Source organism: Melanostigma gelatinosum (genome assembly GCF_949748355.1).
Source record: "Melanostigma gelatinosum genome assembly, chromosome: 4".
Lineage (NCBI taxonomy): Eukaryota > Metazoa > Chordata > Actinopteri > Perciformes > Zoarcidae > Melanostigma > Melanostigma gelatinosum.
Window position 1 is genome coordinate 15460923 of NC_136637.1, and position 23891 is coordinate 15484813.

Consider the following 23891-nt stretch of genomic DNA (forward strand, 5'->3'; position numbering starts at 1 on the left):
GTCAATCTCATAATTTTGACTTTCTATCTCAGAATTATGACTTTCTATCATAGTTATGACTTTCTATCTAATAACTTCGACTTTATATCTCATAATTTCGACTATGGGGATATTTTTATTATTATTAGTCTAACTTAAAAATTAAAAAATTAAAAGAAATAAAAAATGATTTTTTTTTTAAACTTTTTTTTTGCTGGCGGATTCGCGGGCCACATAAAATGATTAGGGCCGGGAGTTTGAGACCCCTGTCTTAAGACCGTTGAGAGTTGAGCCAAATTCTGACATGTTGAACCCGACTGAGTCTTAAATGGCCTGCAAACATTCGATTAGTGTGAAATAAGCAACACAGCCTCATGTTGCACATTTGTTTACGTCCCAGGCGATTTGTCTTTTAGGTGACGTCCATATGTACAATACTGCTTTCAACAAGGATGGTGATTGACAGGTGGGACAAAACATGTGTCGAGGCCAAGGTGCTGTATGTTTACTGTATGTATGTGCTGTATAAAACAATAATACAGTATGGGTGGTGATAATGATATGCTAGCTGCTAGCAAAGAGAAGCAGGATCAATAATCTTTTCTTGTAGTAGAATATGATTATTAGCCTAGCTTACGTAGCTTTAGCATCTATATATACTGTATATATAGGCCTACTACTATAACGATTTAATGTGTATCACTTCCTGCCATTTCAAATGATGAAAAAAAAATGCTGCTGTTCAGAAATGTAACTCTGTGTTTCCAGATGCTGGTTCCAGCTGTGGTCTTCATCACTCTGGGGAAATGTAACTGTTGTTGGAATGAGAGCTTAATGGTAAGGGACTTATTAAACCATCACACTCAAAATCCACAGGAGGTATATGCTAAGCTAAGTCTGCATCAAACACTCCAGGAGTAATGACACTGATGCTCAGCTGATGCTTAGCAGCATCCTCATTTCCCATGCTGCTCTCTAAACATATAAAAATACTTATACATTTCTGTTTGCTGCACACAGATCAAAATCACATCTTTCACGAATTGTAACTCTTAGTGTCCCCATTTTACTGCCATTTTGTTGTTTCTTTCTCACCACTTGGAGAATAATACTGAACAGTTGTCATTAAGCCAGACAACACTGTGTCCTTATGAGGTGGAATGTTAATGCTAATCAACTATAATAATTCTACAAGGGTCCCATTGTTACTCAAATCTCAACAAAGTAAGCTTGGCTCACACCATTCAAGCCACATGCACAGCTGCTGTTATGTGTGTGTGTGTGTCTATAGCAGTCTCTGTATCTGATCTATTAAACACATAAATGAAACCGTTAACATTTATACAGACAGGCATTCACACATACAGTCACAAAGGCATGCCAACACGTTCATGTTCTTCTATATAATCACTTTGTGTGTCTGTGTTGCTCTCCAGATGTGCGGGTCAGTGTTGGCAGCTGTGGTCGGCCTGGTGGGGTCTGGTTACTGTTTCGTCATATCAGGACTTGCCTTGGTGCAGGGTCCCCAGTGCTTCACTCCTTATGGATGGACGTACCCATTTGCAGACCAGGGGGGCAGGTAGAGAGATGCTGTGTGTGTGCGTGGGTGTTGGGGCATGGGGGGTTTATAAACAGAGAAGAATGTGTGTATACATGTCCTTAACTTTATATTTCACTGGTAAACAGAATGAACTGACTACAAACAACTGTAAAAATGTACAGTTTTACCCGTTGCCTTTTGTGGTAAATGTGACTAGGTGCCCTAATCTGGAAAACAATGGACTTTGCCTCCACTTTTTTTGTTAATTTCGTAAATGAGGACACCTTGTCATGTGTCGACTTATGTCATCAATGTATACTTAGAGACAACTCTCCCCCTTAGTATTTCAGTATTTTAAGAATGTGGTGCAGCACTCACAATGAGTTGTAACCAATGCAAAAAATATATAAAATATAAATGTAGTAAATGCTGTCCGTGATTGATCTTTCTCTCTCTGTGTCCCAGGTATCTCTTACAACCAGAGACGTGGTCACGGTGTCTTCAGCCGGTTCACATCGTGGAGTGGAACGTGACTCTGCTGTGTGTGTTGCTGGGCCTGGCTGTGCTTGAGTTCATCATCTGTCTGTTACAGCTGGGAAATGGTTTAGTCAACGCCATCTGCCGGCCCTGTTGCTACAAGCAGGAGTATAGTCTGAACGCGTAGATCAACACACACGTGTATGTAGACTCACCTGCTGAGACACAAGTGCCTGTGCACCCATAAACAAATCACACACGCAATATGTATGCACAGATACAGGACGTTAATGGACACACATGGAAGCGGAAGTCTGCACACACTGCACCATGTGTGCGAGTACAATTCAACCTTACTTAGACACACCTACAGTATCATGGACTTCTGACGGCCACGTCAGTGTAATCACTATATTTTCAAGCTTTTGATTTGCCCTTTTAGAGTGGCAAAAATCACGAGGCAGTCATTGATTATGATTATGATGATGAGCTTTTCTGGTGCAGAAGTCTCAACATTTCAAAGGCAACAGGTTATTAGTACATAATAATGTAGATATGTGTGTGAGCGTGTGTCCTGAATACTCCATAGAAAATACAGTAAACTTAAATAATAAAGACAAAGTAGACAATGATAACGACAATAATATCAATAATATTATTTAGTATGTTGTCCTATCCTACATGGGATAGGTTTCACTGAAGTAAGTAGCAGTGTGTGAAACTTTCATTTGCTTTTTTAAAGAAGAAGATACAAAAACAACTGTTCTCAAACTTGAGTGACAACTGTTCACTTCATGAAATTTACATTCTTAATTTCAAGGTTGCTCACTTTCTTTGTTATCATTATTGGCGGTATACTTTCTGTACCTTCAGAAACCCAATAACTACATTAACGTTTTTATTGCTTAAACAGATGATATTACACTTCAAACCAATGATATTAAACTAGTGTACTTAAGATGGCAGCCACATATGAGATAAGCTCTTGTGTCATTGGTGTTGCAAGGAGAGAAGCACATTTCCATTATTTGGTTGTTTATCCGCATCTTGGCTGACATGATTATCTGGATGCACCAGGAAGTGGTTGTTGTTGTTCCAACATTTATACACTGTTGGATCACTTAAGGATTACGAGCAGATTTTTATGTTTGTACATTTGTTTTAATTTTCAGAGCATTTTGTTGTAAATTGTTTTCTTTACGTCTTTCAGAAGCTAGATCAGTGTAAACAGACATTTTATATATGTTTTAGTGACATATTTTTTATAATGTTTGTTTGTTTGTGCCGCCTTTAATAAAAAAATGTCTATTTCCATTTTAAGTATCCAGTGAGTCATTAAGTTGAGGCTGATCTTTGTCCACAAAAACAGGTTCTCTTTTCATAATTGGCATATATATATATATATATCCTGTGTGTGTATATGTGTATGCATGCTTGACTCCCCTGCTGCACCTCCTCCAAACTGTTACTGGAAACAAAATGTTTCCATTAACTTATCTGGAGAAGGGGCCTTGCACAAATGCAATATTAGCTTACATTTAACAGTGTGTGTGTGTGTGTGTGTGTGTGTGTGTGTGTTTAAAGTGTCCTGGAGTTTCCAGAGTTGCCCGTTATTGATCGATGTCAGGACACAGACTGAGTAACTGTGGCCTCAGACCCTGCAGTCAAGTCCATCACAAGACATTTTTCAATTCTTTATCACACGGTGGCTGTGGGGAGAGTATTTTTTACTTTTTATGTCCATGTCACATTGTGAAAAAACTACTGCGCTTTAAACCTTAAAACAATGACAAACCAGTTTTGGTAGCAGAATTCATTGACCTTAATTGTCTTTAGGGGTAGGTGAAAGTACTTCAAATTAGTTTTAATTCAATTACTTAGCTTGGTTAGACTGATTTTGTGGATTAGGACAAACGCAAATCGAAACAACGGAATCAGATTTTTCTGTATCATTTTCAACCTTGCAGTTAATATTGGACAGCAGTAGTGACTGGATCAAAAGTCTGTGTTTTCATCACTGGCAAAAATCTTGCTTAGTCATGTGTACATGACTAAGCAAGATTTTTGGCTGCATTTCCACAAGCACGGAAAATATAACTGACTGTGGTACAGATCTGGCTTTCTATATTCTGACAAATATGAGATATTCTGCATAATGTCTGATGTAAATGTAAGTTAAATCTGATCTCTTCGTGGTTGTGCCATCAAATGTGGACATTGCAAAGAATAGCATGTTCTGTTCTTATGCAAATGTAACCTTTTGATCAAAAAGTCTGTCAGGGAACGCCCTCCCTTATCTCTGTGATGGGTTGGCTCAAACCCTGTCTGTTGGTCAGTGACCCCTCTGCCCTGCTTGGCTGTTCCCACCAGTCAGCTTAGGTAGTATAAAGACACACAGAGGGTCTAAAGCCTCTCAGACAGACTGACTTACAGCTGTCAGGTGTCTGCACTGCTTGTCTTCATCATTATCATCCTCTGGATCGCTCAACAGAATTAAAGAGTCATCGTCCTCCTTGGGCAGGTTATCAGTGGTAGTGCCAGCGCTATATCTTCAAAATGCAGCGACTGGGGTTAAGGGGAGTGTTGTTGCTGTGTTGTGCAGCAGTATGTGCGTCTGGGATGAGGAGAGAGTACTTCCTCAAGATAGAGGAAGTGTCTTGGAACTATGCCCCAAGTGGGATGAACATCATTCAAAACCGCACACTGCAAGAGGATGAGTGAGTACAAACTTAGTACATTGTCTTGATTACGTTGGAAAGATTATGTTGTCTTTCCAATAGCCACTTCACCCCCATACCATGATCTCAATTAAGATGCATGGATGTTTGAGCATTGTCATTTTTTGACCCACACTGCTCAACAATTTAACCTTCAATGTCAAGTATTGCAATATTATTACGACAATCTTCACTGTTGTGTGAAAACCTTGTATCTCGAAAGAAGGCAACTTTTAAAGACATGACAAATAGCCTTACTTTAACACTTATTCCATCTCTTCATCAAAGAAAAATTCAGTGTCACCACGTGTAGTGCAGAGTTTCCTTTGGAGAGTGATTCTTTATATTTGATGTGCTTTCTGTGCAAAATGCATTTTACATGTTTACTTTTACCCATTTAACCAATTACTTATGTTTCATGTGAACTATTTATTTTGTAATTTTTAACCTCTCTGCTCAGCATGCTTTAAAAAAAAAGAAGAAGAAGAAGAAGAAACCGCAGTAATGAATTGTGTTCCACAATTAATACATTTATCGAAATAATCTAAATAATAAGACCGTTTGTGGTTAAAATCATGTCCGATCATGAGCAGTGTTTGTGGGTAAAAAAGGTATATTGTACATGCTCACTCACTGTCATACTGTCACGACTTACTGGGAAACTTGATTAGATCAGAGCCATCGTTAATGTTATGAGTTACACCTCTGCTTTCCCTAAAATCACAAATCAAAATGTCTGATGTGAAAAGGCCCTAAAATTTTTAGCCAATCACAGGTTTTTGTAATATTTTAACTGCAACCCATAATAATCCTCGTTCTCTGTCTCTGTAGAGAAGCCTCCGTCTTTTTAAAGAAAGGCCCCCAGCGCATTGGCTCCGTCTACAAGAAGGCTGTGTATAAGCAGTACAGCGACGCCACCTACAGGACAGAGGTGGTGAAGGCGGAGTGGCTGGGCTACCTGGGACCCCTGTTGATGGCCGAGGAGGGAGACACAGTGACCGTCCACCTGAATAACACGGCAAACAGACCTTACAGCATCCACTCACATGGACTGAACTACAGCAAGGGCAATGAGGGTGAGGCATTAATGAATCGATGGGCAGCCTTAACAGGCTGATATATGTGTGACTCTGTGTGCTTGTATCTTCAGGAGCCCTTTACCCAGACGGTACTGGTCCAGAGCTGAAGCGTGATGACTCAGTGGCTCCTGGTACAACAGTGACATATGAGTGGAACCTCCCAGAGAGCCACAGCCCAACATTAGAGGACAGCAACTGCCTGACCAGATTCTACCACTCCCACGTTAACCCACCAAAAGACATCAACTCAGGACTGATGGGACCCCTCATTGTCTGTAAGAGAGGTACTGGAACCTTTTTTAACTTATCTGGTGACGGAACTTAAGTACATTTATTTAACTGATGTAATATTTTCAGGTACTTCTGCTTTAGTTTTAATTTTCTGCTTCTATATCGGCTACTTCCACTCCATTCCATTTCAGAGGGAAATGTTGTACTTTCTGTACTTTCTGTGGTTTATTCTGAAGGGGAAACCTACTTTAAGGCCCAAACAACGTTTCCCTCATTTAACTTCTTACTATCAACTTATCAATTTTTGAGCCAATCGTTTCACCACAAATTAAACTATCAAAAATATTGCTGGATTCTTGTCAAATCTGTGAGATCAGCTGTGGCAATACCAAAAATCAGCATCCAAAATAGTAAGAAGTTAATTGAGAAAATAGTTGTGTAGGGGCACTACTTACTGTAGGTTTCCCCTTCAGTACATTAATGCATGTTATCCTAAAATGTCCTCTCTCCACTCCTCTGTAGGAACCCTGGACCTGCATGGAGACAGCTCAGGAGACTATCTTTACGCTCTGCTCTTCATGGTGTCAGATGAGAACTTCAGCTGGTACCTGGACGACAACATCAGGACGCACATTACAAATCCTGCCAGTGGCCTGAAGGAGGATGAAGATTTCATTGAGAGCAACAAAATGCACGGTGAGTGGTAGTATCCAGGTACACATACGCATACTCATATGCATACACATACAAATACCTTTAACTCTGATTTAATTGCAGGTATAAATGGTTTTCTGTATGGTAACCTGCCTGGACTGAGCATGTGCCAAGGCAAGAAGATCCACTGGCATATGATTGGCTTAGGCAATGAGGTAAATATTGTATTTTTAATATCATCATCATCATCATCATTATTATTACTGTTGTTAATAGTTGTATTATTATTGTATAGTATTATTGTACTATTACTATTATTAATGGTATTGTTATTATTATTATTATTATTATTACTCCCACGAATCAGAATATTGTTCTAGTTGCATGTGTCATATTTAAAAAAAAAGTCTTAATTGAGGCACATAACCAACCAAAGTTCAAAATATGCAACTAGCCCTTTAATCCTTTAATTTTTCATTTTCATATTTTCCACGAAGATCATGCGATCGGTCGCGTGTGTGTGCGCATGTGTGTACACCCTTAAGTGAGTGAGTGAGTGAGTGAGAGAGTGAGTGTGTGAGAGAGTGAGTGTGTGAGTGAGTGAGTGTGTGAGTGAGTGTGTGAGTGAGTGAGTGAGTGAGTGAGTGTGTGAGTGAGTGAGTGAGTGTGTGTGTGTGAGTGAGTGAGTGAGTGAGTGTGTGAGTGAGTGAGTGAGTGAGTGTGTGAGTGAGTGAGTGAGTGAGTGTGTGAGTGAGTGAGTGAGTGAGTGAGTGTGTGAGTGAGTGAGTGAGTGAGTGAGTGTGTGAGTGAGTGAGTGAGTGAGTCTGTGAGTGAGTGTGTGAGTGAGTGAGTGAGTGAGTGAGTGTGTGAGTGAGTGAGTGAGTGAGTGTGTGAGTGAGTGTGTGAGTGAGTGAGTGAGTCTGTGAGTGTGTGAGTGAGTGAGTGAGTGTGTGAGTGAGTGAGTCTGTGAGTGAGTGAGTGAGTGAGTCTGTGAGTGAGTGAGTGAGTGAGTCTGTGAGTGAGTGAGTGTGTGAGTGAGTGAGTGAGTCTGTGAGTGAGTGAGTGAGTGAGTGAGTGTGTGAGTGAGTGAGTGAGTGTGCGCCTCTGTGTCTCCCCTCGGCTAATCTTGCATTCTGCTGCAGCAAACATAATGATATTTTTGGGTGCCCATGGCTGCATGCTCAAGAGCCTCTCGTGGTTGTGATGACTCACACTGTCTACAAACAACTTTCACAACTATTTTATACGGCCATTGGCTGCCTGCTGGCTCGTCACTCACTGCTCTCAACCATTTTGGGGTGTTTTCATTCAATCACACAATACAGCAGTGGTCGTAGCAGACCCGTCTTGCCGAGATCTGCTTTCTACTGAGTGAACCTTTTGTAGTTATTGTCTGATTTGTCTTTTTGAGCACATTTAGAAGAAGCTCAAGCTTTGTCTGACTGGGCCTATATTGACAATATGTTAACGTATACTAACAATACCAAGTACCTGTAATAGGACTCACATTTATTGTCTGAGTGCATGCAGTTCTAGTTCTCATTTTGTTGGTGAAAGTCTGAACAGTAACCGTCACATTTACAATTGCATCTGGCCTCTGTTGACAGTTTGTTGAAAAAACTAAATTTGTGAACATGTGTTACTTTTTTGCAGGGCTGCTAAACTGGACTCACAATAGCCCACATCATGTCTTGGTGTTAGCAGCAAGCACCTGGTCTTAACCCAGTTTAAATGTATTTTATCTGCAACAGGTGGACATGCATTCAGTTCATTTCCATGGCCAGATCCTGACCACTCAGAACCACCACACAGACATAATCAGTCTTTTCCCCGGCTCCAGCACTACAGCTGAAATGGTAGCTGACAACCCTGGACACTGGCTGCTGACGTGCACTGTCAATGACCATTTGATGGGTGAGCCGACTTCCTTAATTCTTAATTTGATTCAAGCAAGTCCTTTTGTCACCCAGTTGGATAATGAACAAATTTGTTTAGTATTTCTTTGTGAGTTTTTGTTTTGTGGTTTTGTCCAGCTGGAATGCAGGCTCTGTTTGAGATCAAGAAGTGTTTCCCCATCGTCCACAAGGCCCGGCCACACGGTGAGCTCAGACCGTTCTTCATCGCTGCTGAAGAGGAAGTCTGGGACTACGCTCCTACGCCGCCTACTGATGGGTTGGTTACTGCACACACACACGCACGCACGCACGCACGCACACACACACACACACACACACACACACCTACACACACACACACACACACACACACACACACACACACACACACACACACACACACACACACACACACACACACACACACACTCTCACAGAAATTGTCCAGGCTAATCTTCATGATTCTGTAAGAGACCTGCTAATAATTTGTATTGTGTGTTTGTGTGTGTGTGTGTTTGTGTAGTGAAGCAGATATGTTTGTAACTAGAAGTCAAAACCGTATTGGAAGCCGCTATAAGAAGGTTCGCTATGTGGAATACACGGACATTACCTTCACAACAAAGATGCTACGCAGCCCAGCGGAGCTACACCTTGGAATTCTGGGTAATCCAGGCTGGGCAGGGGTTGGTTGCACTTTTTTTTCCAGAGTCAGCGATGCTCTGGAGGCACAAATAAACTCAAATTAGTACAGCCAAACATGCTTATTACTCAATGAAAAATGCTATATATCGATAGTATGGTATGTAACGAAATATATTATATGTCTTGCTCCCCTTTCTGGTTAAAACTTTCCATACAACATTGGACTGTTTCATCATTGACTAATCTGCAGATTACTTTTTCATTTTTTATTCATCACAACTTCCCAAACATTTTCAAATAGCTTGTTTAGTCCAACCAACTGTCCCAAACAACCAAAGATATTTGGGTTACAACTAAAAACAGCTTTAAAAAAAAATTCTTCTGACCTTCTATAGCTTTGTTATTGTTGAAGGAGGTCTTTGTTCATATTTTGGACAGACTTCGTCAGATCACTTCAACAACAGTTTGCCAGTTCCAACACTAATGTTTGAAATATGTCGGCAGGATTTTGTTAACATGATGAGATATCTCCCAACATAGTGTCATCTAATGGTCCTTTGTCCTAAATGTGTGCTTGTGTGTCCATTTGTGTCCATCCATGTCTCCAGGTCCTGTGCTGCGAGCTGAAGAGAAGGACACTATCAAGGTGGTGTTTAAGAACAAAGCCAGCCGGCCTTACAGTATACAGCCTCATGGTGTTCAGTACAGTATAGAACAGGATGGGACGCTCTATCACAATGAACTGGAAGGTTAATACAAGCACATGCACTCACACTGTTATCAATGTACTAGATTATACTTTAGACACTTTCTTATCTTGTTTTATGTCTCCGTCTTTCCTGCCCTACACTTCTTCTCCTCCTCAGAGTCCCATACAGCAAAGAAACTGCGGGAGTTGAAGAGGGAACCAAGTGAGCTAAAAGCTGGAATATTACAGTGCCAGTCTAAGTTAGCATGCATTAACATCATTATAATATTCCTCTTTCTTTTAATACATTTAGGAGTGGTGACCCCTCCCCCAGCTGCTCTAGTCAGACCTGGAACGTTGCACAGCTATGAATGGACGGTGCCATTGGGTGCTGGTCCAGTCCAAGGGGAGGCCGACTGTCTGACCTATATGTACTACTCTGGAGTGGACCCTGTTAAAGACACCCACTCTGGACTGGTTGGACCGCTCCTTATCTGTCGTCCTGGATCACTGAAAAAAGGAATACAAGTAAGAAGAGGGCATCACTAAACTTATGTTTGATCAGGTCACATCCCATTAAATCTGGTGTTTCCAGTTATGATTTGGGGGATATTTGCAGTATATGTGGACCTAAATCTGATACATATCTGGCTTGTGGCAAGAAGGCTGGAGAACAGCTTCAATAGAGGTCTGCCATAGAGGGACACAGAAAACTGAAATGTATTGATGAAATCACAATTAGACACCTTTCCTCCTGATCCTTCTCTCTTCTCCTCATGTAGAAAAACTATAAAAAAGAGTTCCACCTCATGGCCACTGTGTTTGACGAGAACCTGAGCTGGTATCTGGATGAGAACATTATGTCCCTAACCACTGCTCCCATAGAGCCTCCTTTTAACAAGGAGGACGATGGCTTTATCGAAAGCAACAAGATGCACGGTGTGTAGGCGACGCACACTCACACACTGATCACTGGCAGCTCAGCTCAGCTTAGCTTTTTCCCTTCATGATTTTATCATTTTTGAGCTAATCACTGTATGTTTTGTTTCTGTGTCTTTCTGTTTTAGCAATCAATGGCTTTGTGTATAGGAACCTCCCAGGCCTGACCATGTGTAAGGGGGATACGGTAACATGGCACGTGTCAGGACTGGGTTCAGAGACGGACATCATCAGCCTTTACTTCCAGGGAAACCGCTTCATCTACCGCCAGAACAGACGAGACACCATCAGCGTCTTCCCTCACATCTCACACACTGTCACTATGGAGCCAGACAGCATGGGTATACATCTCTCTGTCTCTCTCTGTCTCTCTCTCTCTCTTGCTCTCTGTCTCTCTCTCTCTCTCTCTCTCTCTCTGTCTCTCTCTCTCTCTGTCTCTCTCTCACGCACACATGATTGTACTTATTACTTGTGAGAACCTTCAGTGACATTGTTACAACTTTGTTTTGATCTCACAATTCAAACAGAATGAGAATATAACATGTGTGTGTGTGTGTGTGTGTGTGTGTGTGTGTGTGTGTGTGTGTGTGTGTGTGTGTGTGTGTGTGTGTGTGTGTGTGTGTGTGTGTGTGTGTGTGTGTGTGTGTGTGTGTGTGTGTGTGTGTGTGTGTGAGAGACCGAATGATTTCAAACATTGGGTGTCTGGGATAATTATTGAGCCGAACGTGTACATTGTGTATTTCTGTACATATGATGATTGTGTTTGTTTCAGGTCAGTTTGAAGTGGTGTCAGCCACAGTGAACCATTACCGTGGTGGGATGAGAGCCAACTACACGGTAGCGAAGTGCAGCATATTTCAGCGTCAGGGTGAGACTATGTTGCGCTCAAAAACCTACTACATCGCTGCCATGGAGATGGACTGGGACTACTCTCCAAACCGTACCTGGGAGGCTGAGATGTTCCGCGGTCATGAGAAGTACAGTACCACCTGCACACACCAATTTTCTTTTTTCCCCTAAGATGTCAAAGTCATGACCCGACCTACTCTGCCTGTGTATGAGGAGATAGCTTGGTTGGGGTTAGGGTAATATCAGGGTAAGCCAATCAGAGGCAGAGTAGGGCGGGTCATGCCTTCGCCATCGTCGGAAAAAAATATCGTCCCCTGCACATGTACAGCATGAAAACAGTTGCTTACAAATATCTGGACTTCTGCGGACAGTTGGCGGCAAAATTGGCCTCCAAAGATTGATGACAGCGGAAACCATGCACTACCTTAACATGCATGCAGTTTATTTTATTATACAAACATTGTATACAACTTGAAGGATAAGATAAATGTTGATTCCCTGAATATTTCTTACTGTCCACAAATGTCAGAAAAAGACCAAAACCAGCAATGCAATTGATCTGACTAAGAGGTATTGCCTTTTAAGCTTGATGCATCTTAGACCTCAAGTTTTGCCCCAAAACTATTAAAAAACCCATCAATGAGCCATATTGTTGCTGTTGGTGAGATGTTACTTCAGTACAAACACACATTATTTTTGAGTCAATCCCACACACCGGCATGCAGCTGAGCACCAGACATGGAGTAATCCGTATAAAAATGATGCCCAACAAGTTCTCTGTGTACTCCTGTTTGAGTAAAGTTTTCTTAAAATTCCCAGCTGTTTTAGAAAATGGAGCCTTTTGAAAATGAGATTATTTATTGGAGACGTGTTTATTAAAGGTCTTGCGAAGGAACCAGAGGGGCTGAGAGATGGACTAACACATTGTTGGTTTTGGTGTTTTCATGGGATTTTTTAACAATAAGAAAAATGTACAGTAGAATACCACCAGTCTTCTTATCCTTTAAATCTAACTTTGCACTTTTATAAAACTTCTCTCCTTGCTATTTCATTTAACTCTGCTCAGTTATTTATGTCAAGATGAAATAATATTGCACCTAATGTTTTTTGTTGTCTTTAGTGTTTTGTATCTTTTGATAACCAAACAGCAAAACACAGATTCATGCAGAAACACATTTACATGCAAATGGAAGTGAATGCTTAAACACATCCGCATGAGGTGATTGTACCATAAACACACACAACATTTAATCCTTTGCAAAATAAGCCCGTCTCTCTCCCTCCGCAGCCCTGCTTCTGTCTTCCTGGACCAGCAGGGTGGGTTTATCGGCTCCCGTTACAAGAAGGTGGTCTACCGCCAGTTCACCAATAACAAATTCACCAAGCAAGTGGAAAGAGCAGCTGATATAGAACACCTCGGCATCATGGGTAGGCTCTCAGCCAGGGCAGCAGGAATGCACAAACTGTGATTGTAATATAAAAGCCACAAATACTATGTATAAAACATCTTGGATTTATGTTCCAGCTGGATTGGTCTTGTAATCAAAACACTTTCCCGTCTTCCAGGTCCAATGATTCACGCTGATGTGGGAGACAAGGTGACGGTGGTTTTTAAAAACATGGCGTCCAGGCCTTATTCCATCCACGCCCATGGAGTCAAGACAGAAATCCCGGCAGTTCATCTCACCCAACCAGGTAGTGTGTCTACCTGCTTGCAGACCATCAAGAAATATTGGAATTAATCCCAGAATGCAACATTTTAATTGTAGATTTACTTCATTATTATTGTGTAACAAAGTTACAATTTTCTGAGAATACCAAAAGGACTCTGCAAAGGTCCTTCACTTAGCTCTAATATACTTTTTTCACATAGTATGGGATTCAATACCTAGAAACATGTCTTTCCTAGTGTTGAGAAAATTAGCTTATTTGCAGTTTAAATAGCCACTAGGTTATGCAGATTTAATAATCATTAGGTTATGCAGATTTAATAATCATTAGTTTATGCAGATTTAATAATCATTAGTTTATGCAGATTTAATAATCACTCACGCAATACACACAGTACACGCTAGGGCAAGGGAGAAGCCAGTGGGAGATTGATAACTTTAACTGCGTCACAAAGGGATAGGCTGCCATTTTTAGATAAGGTAGAATAATAGAGGAGTGAGACAGGAAAGAGACAGCGCCCTAGCAGTGCCCATTCTCCTTGCCCCCACAGCCGACAACATCTCATACGCACTGACAGATGACTACACCTTCTGGGACGGGCCAGTGTGGGCGGATATGCTCAGGTCCCAACCAGGTTGAATACATGTAAAAACATGCTCAGCCTGCAACTTTGACTTGAACCAATGGGCCTCTAGAGGAGGGACCCTATATAAATGATTACGCTGCTATGTTGAAGCGTGTCTTATGGTGGACCTCTGAGAGGGAAATCATTAGAGCCCATGCATGTTTAATTGTGTTGGCTGAATAACTCTGTTGATAAATAAATCTATTGCTTTGATATTACTATACGCCTCTGAGAGCTTCTGTTTCATTCTTAAACCTGCTCTAAGTGTGAAAGATAGCTTTATTTTCACAACAAATTGGTGGAGGATGCGGGCAAGACTTGATACAGAGCATATCGGGTTGGAATGTTAACAGACCTCTCTATCTGTGATTTCAGAAATAATTGGCGAATCCTCCCCGAGGCTGGGAGCCCCAGTATCTGCCACTGGGTCCGTGCCAGCAGTTTCGGGAGGTCTGATATTGCCGGCATAACAAACAGGTGAGCAGGTCCTATTTAACTGAATCCTGCATATTGTATTCATAGCTTTAATTCTAAATTTGATATCAGACTGACCGAACTGTGGGTAAGGAATAGTTATAAAGTATTGTAAAGAATAAACACACAGCAACAGAGTTGTTATACAGCCATTTGGGGGGTCTGTGCACAGGAATGAATGAGTCCAGCAGAAGACGTTAGATAAAAGGCGAAAAATGATGTTTTTGTGGCAGCGTAGAGTGAAGGAATGTGAGCCGTGCCACGCGCCTTCTCTGTCGCTGTCACGCGCCTCGCGCCTCGCACTCAAATTCCTGCCACAAATAAAGCGTAATCTTTAACGTAATTATAAGACGTTTTGGACTACGAAGAAACTGTATAACATGACGGGGATATATGTGTGTTAAAGGTCATTGATAAACTGTAAACTGACAGTGAATGGACCGTGAAATATTACCGTATCAAGTGTGTTACGTGTGGTGTAAAACCAAGTTAACTCTGCGTAGAGTAACCTTCAGATAGTTTCTGCACGGGAGCACAGGTTTTAAATTAACTGATTGATAGCGGACGAAGAGAAAATTACCTTATCAAGACATCAAGTCTCAGGACACCAGGATTGTGCGTAGCGTTTAGTGGAAAAACATGATATCTCTGCTTAGAGTATCCTCGACGGAGTTTCTGGGCGAGAGCGCAAATCTTGAGTTAACCGGTGAATCGTTGATAACGGTCGGAGTTTAAAAGAAAAGTCGCCAGGAGACAGGCCAGAGCAGAGGCCTTGGCTATTTAAGTGTGCTAAATTGTGTTGTGGATATACAGGGCCAGTAGCATAGGGGTTAGCATTGCGGCCTTCCACGCGGTGGGCGGTAGGGCCGTGTTCGAACCCCAGCCAAAGCAGATATTATACTTGTGTATATGATACGCAGCGGCCGCTGTGATGCATTAAAGTAACGTTGTTTGTTTTGTGTGTTGGTTAGGGAAAGAATTTTTATGATTTGACTGTATTTGTTTGCTGAAAAAGCAGTTTGTCATTTGTATCGTGATCAAGAGGTCATCGATACACAGTCGGTTTGCTGAGGGTGAGAAAGTGGATTAACTGTTCAGTTAATCCGAGTGTTCAGAGACGGGAGCGTGTGTGATTTTGATTATTTGGTATGAATGCGTGTGACTATTTGCGTTTTAACTTTTGTTTATTTGTTTGACTGTATTTGTAAAGATATTCCTTTACCGTATTTGTGATTTGTGCGCATTCCAAAGACGGCAGTGTGCTTGGTTTCAATTTTGTTTAAAGGAGTGTTTGGAGCGTGCATATGAGAGAAAAAGCTGAGGGCTGCGGCTGCTGCAAATGTGTGTGTGTGACTTTCAAAGTTTGAGGGACAGTGGAAACGCATATGAGACACACCCGTTGCTATCAAACACAAACATAAAACATTAGAATAGATCGATACGTGATTTGTGCATATTTCAGAGGGGTTGGTTTTAATGGTTTTAATGGTTTTAATTTGGTATGTGTGCTAAGGGTTAATACTTCAGTTTACTGGGAGACTAAACAAAGTTAGGAGCGAAAACATAGCAAGGCCAAGGTTGGAGATAAGCTGGCAGTCTGTGTTCCACCACAGTCCCCGACGCTGGTCTCATGATTCATTTTGTTTCTAAAGATAGATTTGATTTTGTAGCGAGTAACGAAGGTTTCAGGGGAAATGTATCGGAGTAAAAGTATCAGTTTTCTTTGCAAAATGTAGTGAAGTAAAAGTAAAAAGTAAACAAAATTGGGATTCCCTGAAAGAGGCAGTTTTAGCCTATGATTAAAATTTGATTAACTCAGAACGTGCTGGGAGCAGAGAAAAGGGTGAAGCAGATACAAATAAGTTGATGTCCAAGAGGAAACGAAAATAGGTGTAACTGTTTAAAATAGACAGAGAGGCATGTGAGCAGAGAGAGAGAGAGGAATGCAGGGGTGAGACACACACACACACACACACACACACACACAGAGGCACGCACACACAGAAACACAGGGATCTAAGAATTGTATCTCTACATGTCTAACATTTGCTGCTGAACTTTTGGCAGCTGTTTTGTTTTGTTTGTTTTGTTGATTTTTAGTCCTTGGTCCTGATCTGGGGATTCCGCTTCCTGCTGTATGCTCCCCAGCCACAAACAACTTGAACGACACCCACCACTCAACACGTTGAGGATGAAGAAGACGAATGAGACTCGTCAAAATCTACAGGTACCATGTCAATGCTACAGAAAATATCTGCGGCATTCAAACCTGCAGTGAGTTGCATACGACAATGGTGAAAACTGGCCGTATAAACATGCGGTGACAGCCCTGACTGAACTTTGTAAGAAGGCTTTCTGCCATCCATAAGCCTGGAGAACATCACACAAGAGAGTTGTGTGACATGCAGCATGCTGAACATGAGGATCAGTTCAACAACGGACAACAGAGAAGTTTCGTCAGCACAGATGCAAGCATGCCCAGCTGATAATGTATCAGGGCATGAGAGGAAGCTGAAAGACACTTTGAGACTTTGACACACACCAACTGAAGACTTTGTGTGCCATACATGTGGCAGCTTGAACATTGAGGAACAGATGCTCACGCTCCATGAACAAGGAGTGGTGGGAGGGCTCGACAATCAGCCATCAAAGGGGGGTGCAGCAGGGACCGGAGTGAGACCAGAGCTGGACCAACGACGCGCACACAAATACAACACCGAGGGTGAGTTAACTTCAGATTCTTTAGATGACAAACTTGTATATTTAATACACACATTAGGAACTAGACAAACACCACTCACACCCACATATGTATTCGAATGAGATTGAAGGATTTAGAAAGTCACAGCAAGTCACGTTAACTAAAAAGAGAAAATGTTTAGACTGTCACATGCAGGCTGATTCACTTCACTGCACAGCACATGGGTTACGTGAACGAGATGCAAGGTTAGAGGAAGTATGATTTAGAGAGGTGGAAATTATATAATGGTATAATAACAGTTTGTTGGACAAAAAAGTACTGCTGCTGTCTGTTTCTCTGTGTCCCACACAATCTGAGTTTGTAAAGGGGGAGGATTCCACATGTTTCCACATGTTTCCACATGGTACAAGCCCAGGACTGGTGTGAAGGACATGTCTGACTGGCAGCAAGTCAGACTCAATTCACTGACTTCAGCAATATAGAGGATCCTGGTAATGTACAGAAACAAAGGTGACTTACACAAATCAATTGTATCAGTAAAAAGAGTCATTCAACTTATGTTTGATAAAACACACACACACATCCGTCAACATGGCTGAGCTGTCTCAAATGAGAGGCTATTGAAAGTATTACACCTGTTTTTGAGTTTTTATTGAAGGCTATATAATAATGGACCCAGGTGTCCTTAGGGTTATTTAGATTAGATTAGATTAGGACAACTTTATTAATCCCCAGAGAGGACAGACTTTTGCCACCCAAAAGCCCTGGTGTATTTCACAAAGCCTTGTGAAACAATCTGGTTGATTTACACTTACCAAGTGGTTCAGCCTTTTTTACAATATGTTGAATGATATCATGATTTGCAGGAAGTGGAAGCCAGACTAGGAATCAGACATAGGTATGGATCAGTGTATCATCCACAGTCACAAGGACTGGTAGAGAGGGCAAATCAGACGCTAAAATCGAAAAATAGCAAAAACATGTGCAGCATCAAAGCTGACAGGGGTTGAAGCTTTACCACTAGCTCTAATGGCAATTTTCAGTGGCACAAGGAAATGAGACGCGTCTTTCACCACATGAGTTAATAGTCATATTCCTGCCCTAGAGGTGCAGCAGGTAGACATGAAGGTGTATATGACTGCATTAATCATTCTCACGGAGGCTCTCTCCAAACAGGTCCAGCGAACCAGTGCAGCTGACCAGGAAGAGGTAAAAAATCTCATCCGAGTGGGTGACTGGGTCAGGGTCAAAGTTCATAAGAGAAAGTGGACTGACCCCAGGTGGATAGGGCCGTACGAAGTGAAGGAGGTTACTTCACACTCGGTCCAGGTCATAGGTAAATCAGGAGCACCTTGGCACCACCTGTCACATTGTGCCCCAGCACCTGAGCGTTCCAGACCCTTAGCAGAGGTCAGAGGTGATCTGGCGCAAAATGGAGTGTAATTGTAATTTGTTGGGAAGAACGGACATCCAGTCACTGGGGATTCATCCCTCAGTTACCTGGAAAGATATGGGTATAGGTAAAAGAACCAGATGGATCCTAATGGGTGTGGGTGTGGCATTTGTGATACTTTTGACTTGGGGATTGGAGGTGAGGTACGAAAAAGTAAACAAACCAACCAGCGGAAACTATGGCTGTCTGCCAGAAGCAGTGCAAAATCTGACAGGGTTTGAGAGTCATCCAAGCTGCAATCTGACAACAAGCGGCAAGGATGTGAACAAAACTCAAAACAACCTCGAGAGAGGGAAGAGTAGGCAAAAAAGAGATGCCTCAGAACCGGCATACAAGCGACCACCAAAAGCGTGTCGTGCATATCTGACCTTAAACTACACCAAGGGGAGCAAGACCGTTTTTACTTTTGATTTGTGTGATGTGATTAACTGTGGAGGAAGACCAAAAGCATGGAGAGGTTATGCTGTGTATTTGTGTGCTGACCATTCCGTAGTCAAGAGATGTGAGAATTACGTGAACGTCGCGTCCAAGGCGTTTTGTTATTCCTGGGGCGCGGTAACAAAATACACAGGGCGGTGGAAGCCACAGACGAGAAAGACCTTATGGGACAAAATAGAATTCCAACGAGACTTTTCGCCAACAACCAATCCCTTATCTCTGTCTCTAAACAACGTCACCAAAAGCAGCACAGGGAAAAACATAATATGGTTCGCCCTATTAGTGGACGTCCCCGGCAAAGACCCGAGAGTAGGAATTCAGATAAACATAATTCTGTACAGACCACCACCACCACCGGACCCACCAATTGTCTTGTCAGAAGACTTTTCTAAATGGACTCCCCAACAGGTGATCCAATTAGCTACAGGACATGGAAGCAACAATGTTTGGTTAAATTGGATAGTTGATAATGCTATAAACAAAATGGGTGGCTGTGTAGCTTGTGCTGCAGCAAGAGCAGCTATGTTCACTGAACCAGCACCACTATATCCTGAATCTGACCCAACAGGATACGCGTGCATGACAAATATGACTAAAATAGCTACTCCACCAAATTGCACAACTCTGGCATCCATATTTCCACCAATTGATAACGCAACTGCAGTAGGATATTTCAAAGCTTACAAAGCCTGACCCAATGCAGACGCAGACATATCTTAGCAAAAAGAGCAGCTGGAACTGAGTTCAGTCTGGACAAAGGTCCAACCTACATGGATGAAATCGGAGTGCCCAGAGGAGTGCCTAATGAATACAAATTGGTAGACCAGCAGGTTTTGAGAGTATCGTATGTATCATTCCATGGATAACAGTAAATAAAAATGTTGATCGTATTAATAATGTGCATTACAATGTTCTTCGCTTGGCTAATCATACTAGGGATGCAATAGAGGGCCTGGCTGAGCAGCTGGCCCCAACTTCTTTGATTTCTATGCAGAACAGAATGCTGTAGACATGTTGCTTGCTGAAAAAGGGGGTGTTTGCTCAATGTTTGGAGATCTGTGTTGCACTGTCATCCCCAACAACACTGCGCCGGACGGTTCAGTCATAAAAGCACTGAATAGTCTGAGGGCACTGTCAAAAGAAATGCAGGAAGCATCAGGTGTAAACAATCCATTTGGCGATTGGATGGAAAACATGTTTGGAAAATGGAAGAACCTGATCTTGTCAATAGCAGTGTCAGCGGGAGTGTTCATTGCAATACTGGTGTCATGTGGATGTTGTATAATACCCTGTATTCGTTCTTAGGTTAGCCGTCTCATCACAACTGCCCTCTCCAAGGAACCCCCACCACCCCCTCCTTATGGAGCTTACCCAGTATGGGAGGAGCAGACCAGCCTGTTAGGGTCAGATGAGGCAGAGCCAGACACAGGCGTGTAACAGGGTAGGAAGGTAAAGAAAGTGACGTCTTTCAGACGTCAAGAGAGGGATTTGTTGAGAAAATTAGCTTATTTGCAGTTTAAATAGCCACTAGGTTATGCAGATTTAATAATCATTAGGTTATGCAGATTTAATAATCATTAGTTTATGCAGATTTAATAATCATTAGTTTATGCAGATTTAATAATCACTCACGCAATACACACAGTACACGCTAGGGCAAGGGAGAAGCCAGTGGGAGATTGATAACTTTAACTGCGTCACAAAGGGATAGGCTGCCATTTTTAGATAAGGTAGAATAATAGAGGAGTGAGACAGGAAAGAGACAGCGCCCTAGCAGTGCCCATTCTCCTTGCCCCCACAGCCGACAACATCTCATACGCACTGACAGATGACTACACCTTCTGGGACGGGCCAGTGTGGGCGGATATGCTCAGGTCCCAACCAGGTTGAATACATGTAAAAACATGCTCAGCCTGCAACTTTGACTTGAACCAATGGGCCTCTAGAGGAGGGACCCTATATAAATGATTACGCTGCTATGTTGAAGCGTGTCTTATGGTGGACCTCTGAGAGGGAAATCATTAGAGCCCATGCATGTTTAATTGTGTTGGCTGAATAACTCTGTTGATAAATAAATCTATTGCTTTGATATTACTATACGCCTCTGAGAGCTTCTGTTTCATTCTTAAACCTGCTCTAAGTGTGAAAGATAGCTTTATTTTCACAACACTAGGTGAGACTTACTCCTACCAGTGGTACGTTACAAAGAATACAGGACCAACCACAGAGCAGGAGGAGTGCTTTGTGTCAGCATACTACTCCACTGCTGATGTTACCAAGGTACGCCACACACACGCACACACGCGCACACACACACACACACACACACACACACACACACACACACACACACACACACACACACACACACACACACACACACACACTTACCTCGTCTCCCTGCCTAACAGGACCTGTACAGCGGTCTGATTGGTCCGTTGGTGATCTGTCGCCGTAGCTGGGGCAGGTGAGTGTCTCTGCATCATTTCATGCAGCATGTACTGTGTGCGTGTGTGTTTTCAAGGTATGATGAGGCAGGAATGAATTTTTGTTCTGTATCACAAAACAATATTATAAAGTATTTTATAGAGTGCTAATTTACAGCTTTATAAACTGTGTTTCTTTCAGGAGTCTTGGTATGAAAAAGCAAGTGGAAGAGTTCGCGCTGCTTTTCCTGGTTTTTGATGAGAATGAAAGTTGGTAAGTGGAGTCTAACCTTAAAACTAACTATGAACTGTTTAGACCTTTAGTAGTTAAGGTGTCTAATTTCAATGCAAAACAGATTTTGTCCCTTTACTTCATGGTATCTAAAAAAATGTTCTTTTGGTTTTGTATTCTGAGGTTTTGAAATTGTCTGAAATGTATGCCGCCACCACCATACAATGGAATTGATTGGAATTTTAATTATGGTAATTAACACTGTCAATTTGAAATACTTACTTTCTGTAAACCCTCTCACAGATAATCAGGATAATCCACACACTTTAATAATGTCAACATTTTCCGTTTAGAGAATTTCATCAGTAGATGGTTCAACAGTGAAGTTTATATGCAATTTTATCGGGTCCCACCTCATATCCTTTTATTATTATTATTATTATTATTATTATTATTATTATTATTATTATTATTATTATTCCAGGTATCTGGATGAAAATATCAGGACCTACATCAGGAACCCTCGCACAAACTTGAAGGATGATGAAACCTTTATAGAGAGCAACAAGATGCATGGTGAGATAAAGATAATCTTTATCAAAATAAACGGCATCATTTTGACCGATGGTATTTTTTTTTACTTTCGATGTCGATCGAAATATTCTTCATGTCTTTCCAATATGTTTGTTTGTGTGCTTTTCTGTATATGCAGCCATCAATGGTTATATGTATGGAAATCTGAATGGTCTAAACATGGAGGTGGGTGATAAGGTGTACTGGTACCTGATGGGAATGGGCAATGATGTGGACATACACACCGCACACTGGCATGGGCACAGTGTGGAATATAAGGTATACAAGACAAACAAACTTGCAAGACATGCCTACACAATCACACATTACGCAAACTAATACACACAAATTCCAACTATTTTTTGCTCTTTCTCTCCAGCTGGGTGGAGGTCCTCATCGTACGGATGTGTATGAGCTGTTTCCAGCAACCTTTCAGGTAAAACCTCAAAACATCCTGACGTGGCATCAACTGATTTAATTTGTCTTATTATATGCACAACTTCAAGGGATCAGTGTCGTAAAAGGTTATTGTTCATCATCCATTGGATTGTAAAATATATTAAAATATCTTCTCTTAAAACAGGTTACAAAATTCATATAGACACACCAAATAAGGAATACAGATTAACTTAAAATATTTTTTGCTCACTTTTAAAAAAGGAAATCAGGTAAAAGTATTGTTTTAATTGTGCTGCTGCATATATGATATAAGTGTTCCTTTGCCAATCCTACCATCTTTAACAGCAAATATATATATATATATATATATATATATATATATATATATATATATATATATATATATATAGAACTTAAAATGTTAGAACATTTTGCATCAGTTAGTTGCAGGAAAACTGGATTCTGTAGGTTCAGTGTTGTCAAACATGAATAAAAATGAAACTTGTGACTCACTTGACGTTTCCATCCTCTCCCTGTTCAGACTGTAAAGATGCGTCCTGAGTATCCTGGTTCCTGGCTGCTCCACTGTCACGTCATTGACCACATTAAAGGTGGCATGGAGGCGATGTATACTGTTACTGAGAAAGGTAAGAACACTAATTGGGCAGGGACATGAATTCAGGCTTGGAGAAATGCGAGATAATGAGTATGCTGTGCAAAGAGTGACATGTTTGTTTCTCGTCAACAGCAAAGAAGAAGGGAATCTTTGGCTGAACAGTTGAGAAAAAAGGATAGAAGACAGCCGAGATGAGCTGACATTTTATTTCAGGACCCAATTCATTAAACGCTCTTCATAAACTCATCTTAATGTGAACGGTTACTTGTGCAGATAATTACATCTCAGAATAGACATCACAATTCATAAATAATAAAATGTGCATTTTTAAAATTGTCTATCTGCTTTGATATTTTCCCAAATGACACTGAAGCCTGTAAGAATACTGAAAAAAATAAAGAAAAATGTAAAATGAATGAACAGTTCTATATAACTGTTATGTGTGGCATGTAATGACAGCAGTCGGGCAGCAGGGGGCACTGTAGCCGTAGAGTTGCACTGTGTGCGGAAACTAAAATCATTTGTAACACAAGTGAACATTGTTGTCTTCAGCGATGTAACTCACATAACACATCAGCAGGGGAAACATGTAT

The 23891-nt window shown here is 41.4% G+C and overlaps 2 protein-coding genes across 2 annotated transcripts; both read left to right on the forward strand.

Moving 5' to 3' along the window:
* Positions 1-431: 431 nt before the first annotated feature.
* LOC306776069 (transmembrane 4 L6 family member 1-like) lies at positions 432-3310 on the forward strand (the record flags this gene model as incomplete). Its single annotated transcript, XM_079266654.1, has 4 exons — positions 432-473; positions 748-816; positions 1416-1558; positions 1985-3310. 4 exons carry the CDS (start codon positions 432-434, stop codon positions 2181-2183), a joined length of 453 nt encoding a protein of 150 aa, XP_079122780.1. The 3' UTR covers positions 2184-3310.
* Positions 3311-4552: 1242 nt separating this feature from the next.
* LOC306777004 (ceruloplasmin-like) lies at positions 4553-23541 on the forward strand (the record flags this gene model as incomplete). The annotated part of the gene is made up of 24 exons (XM_079267928.1): positions 4553-4713; positions 5545-5789; positions 5864-6076; positions 6546-6719; positions 6801-6892; positions 8429-8591; positions 8711-8849; positions 9096-9235; positions 9823-9963; positions 10081-10125; positions 10216-10430; positions 10685-10841; positions 10970-11182; positions 11614-11818; positions 12979-13118; positions 13257-13385; positions 21226-21332; positions 21464-21519; positions 21681-21752; positions 22195-22286; positions 22423-22562; positions 22663-22719; positions 23224-23329; positions 23431-23541. The coding sequence occupies 24 exons, from the start codon at positions 4553-4555 to the stop codon at positions 23454-23456; spliced, it is 3228 nt and encodes a 1075-aa protein (XP_079124054.1). The 3' UTR covers positions 23457-23541.
* Positions 23542-23891: the final 350 nt, after the last annotated feature.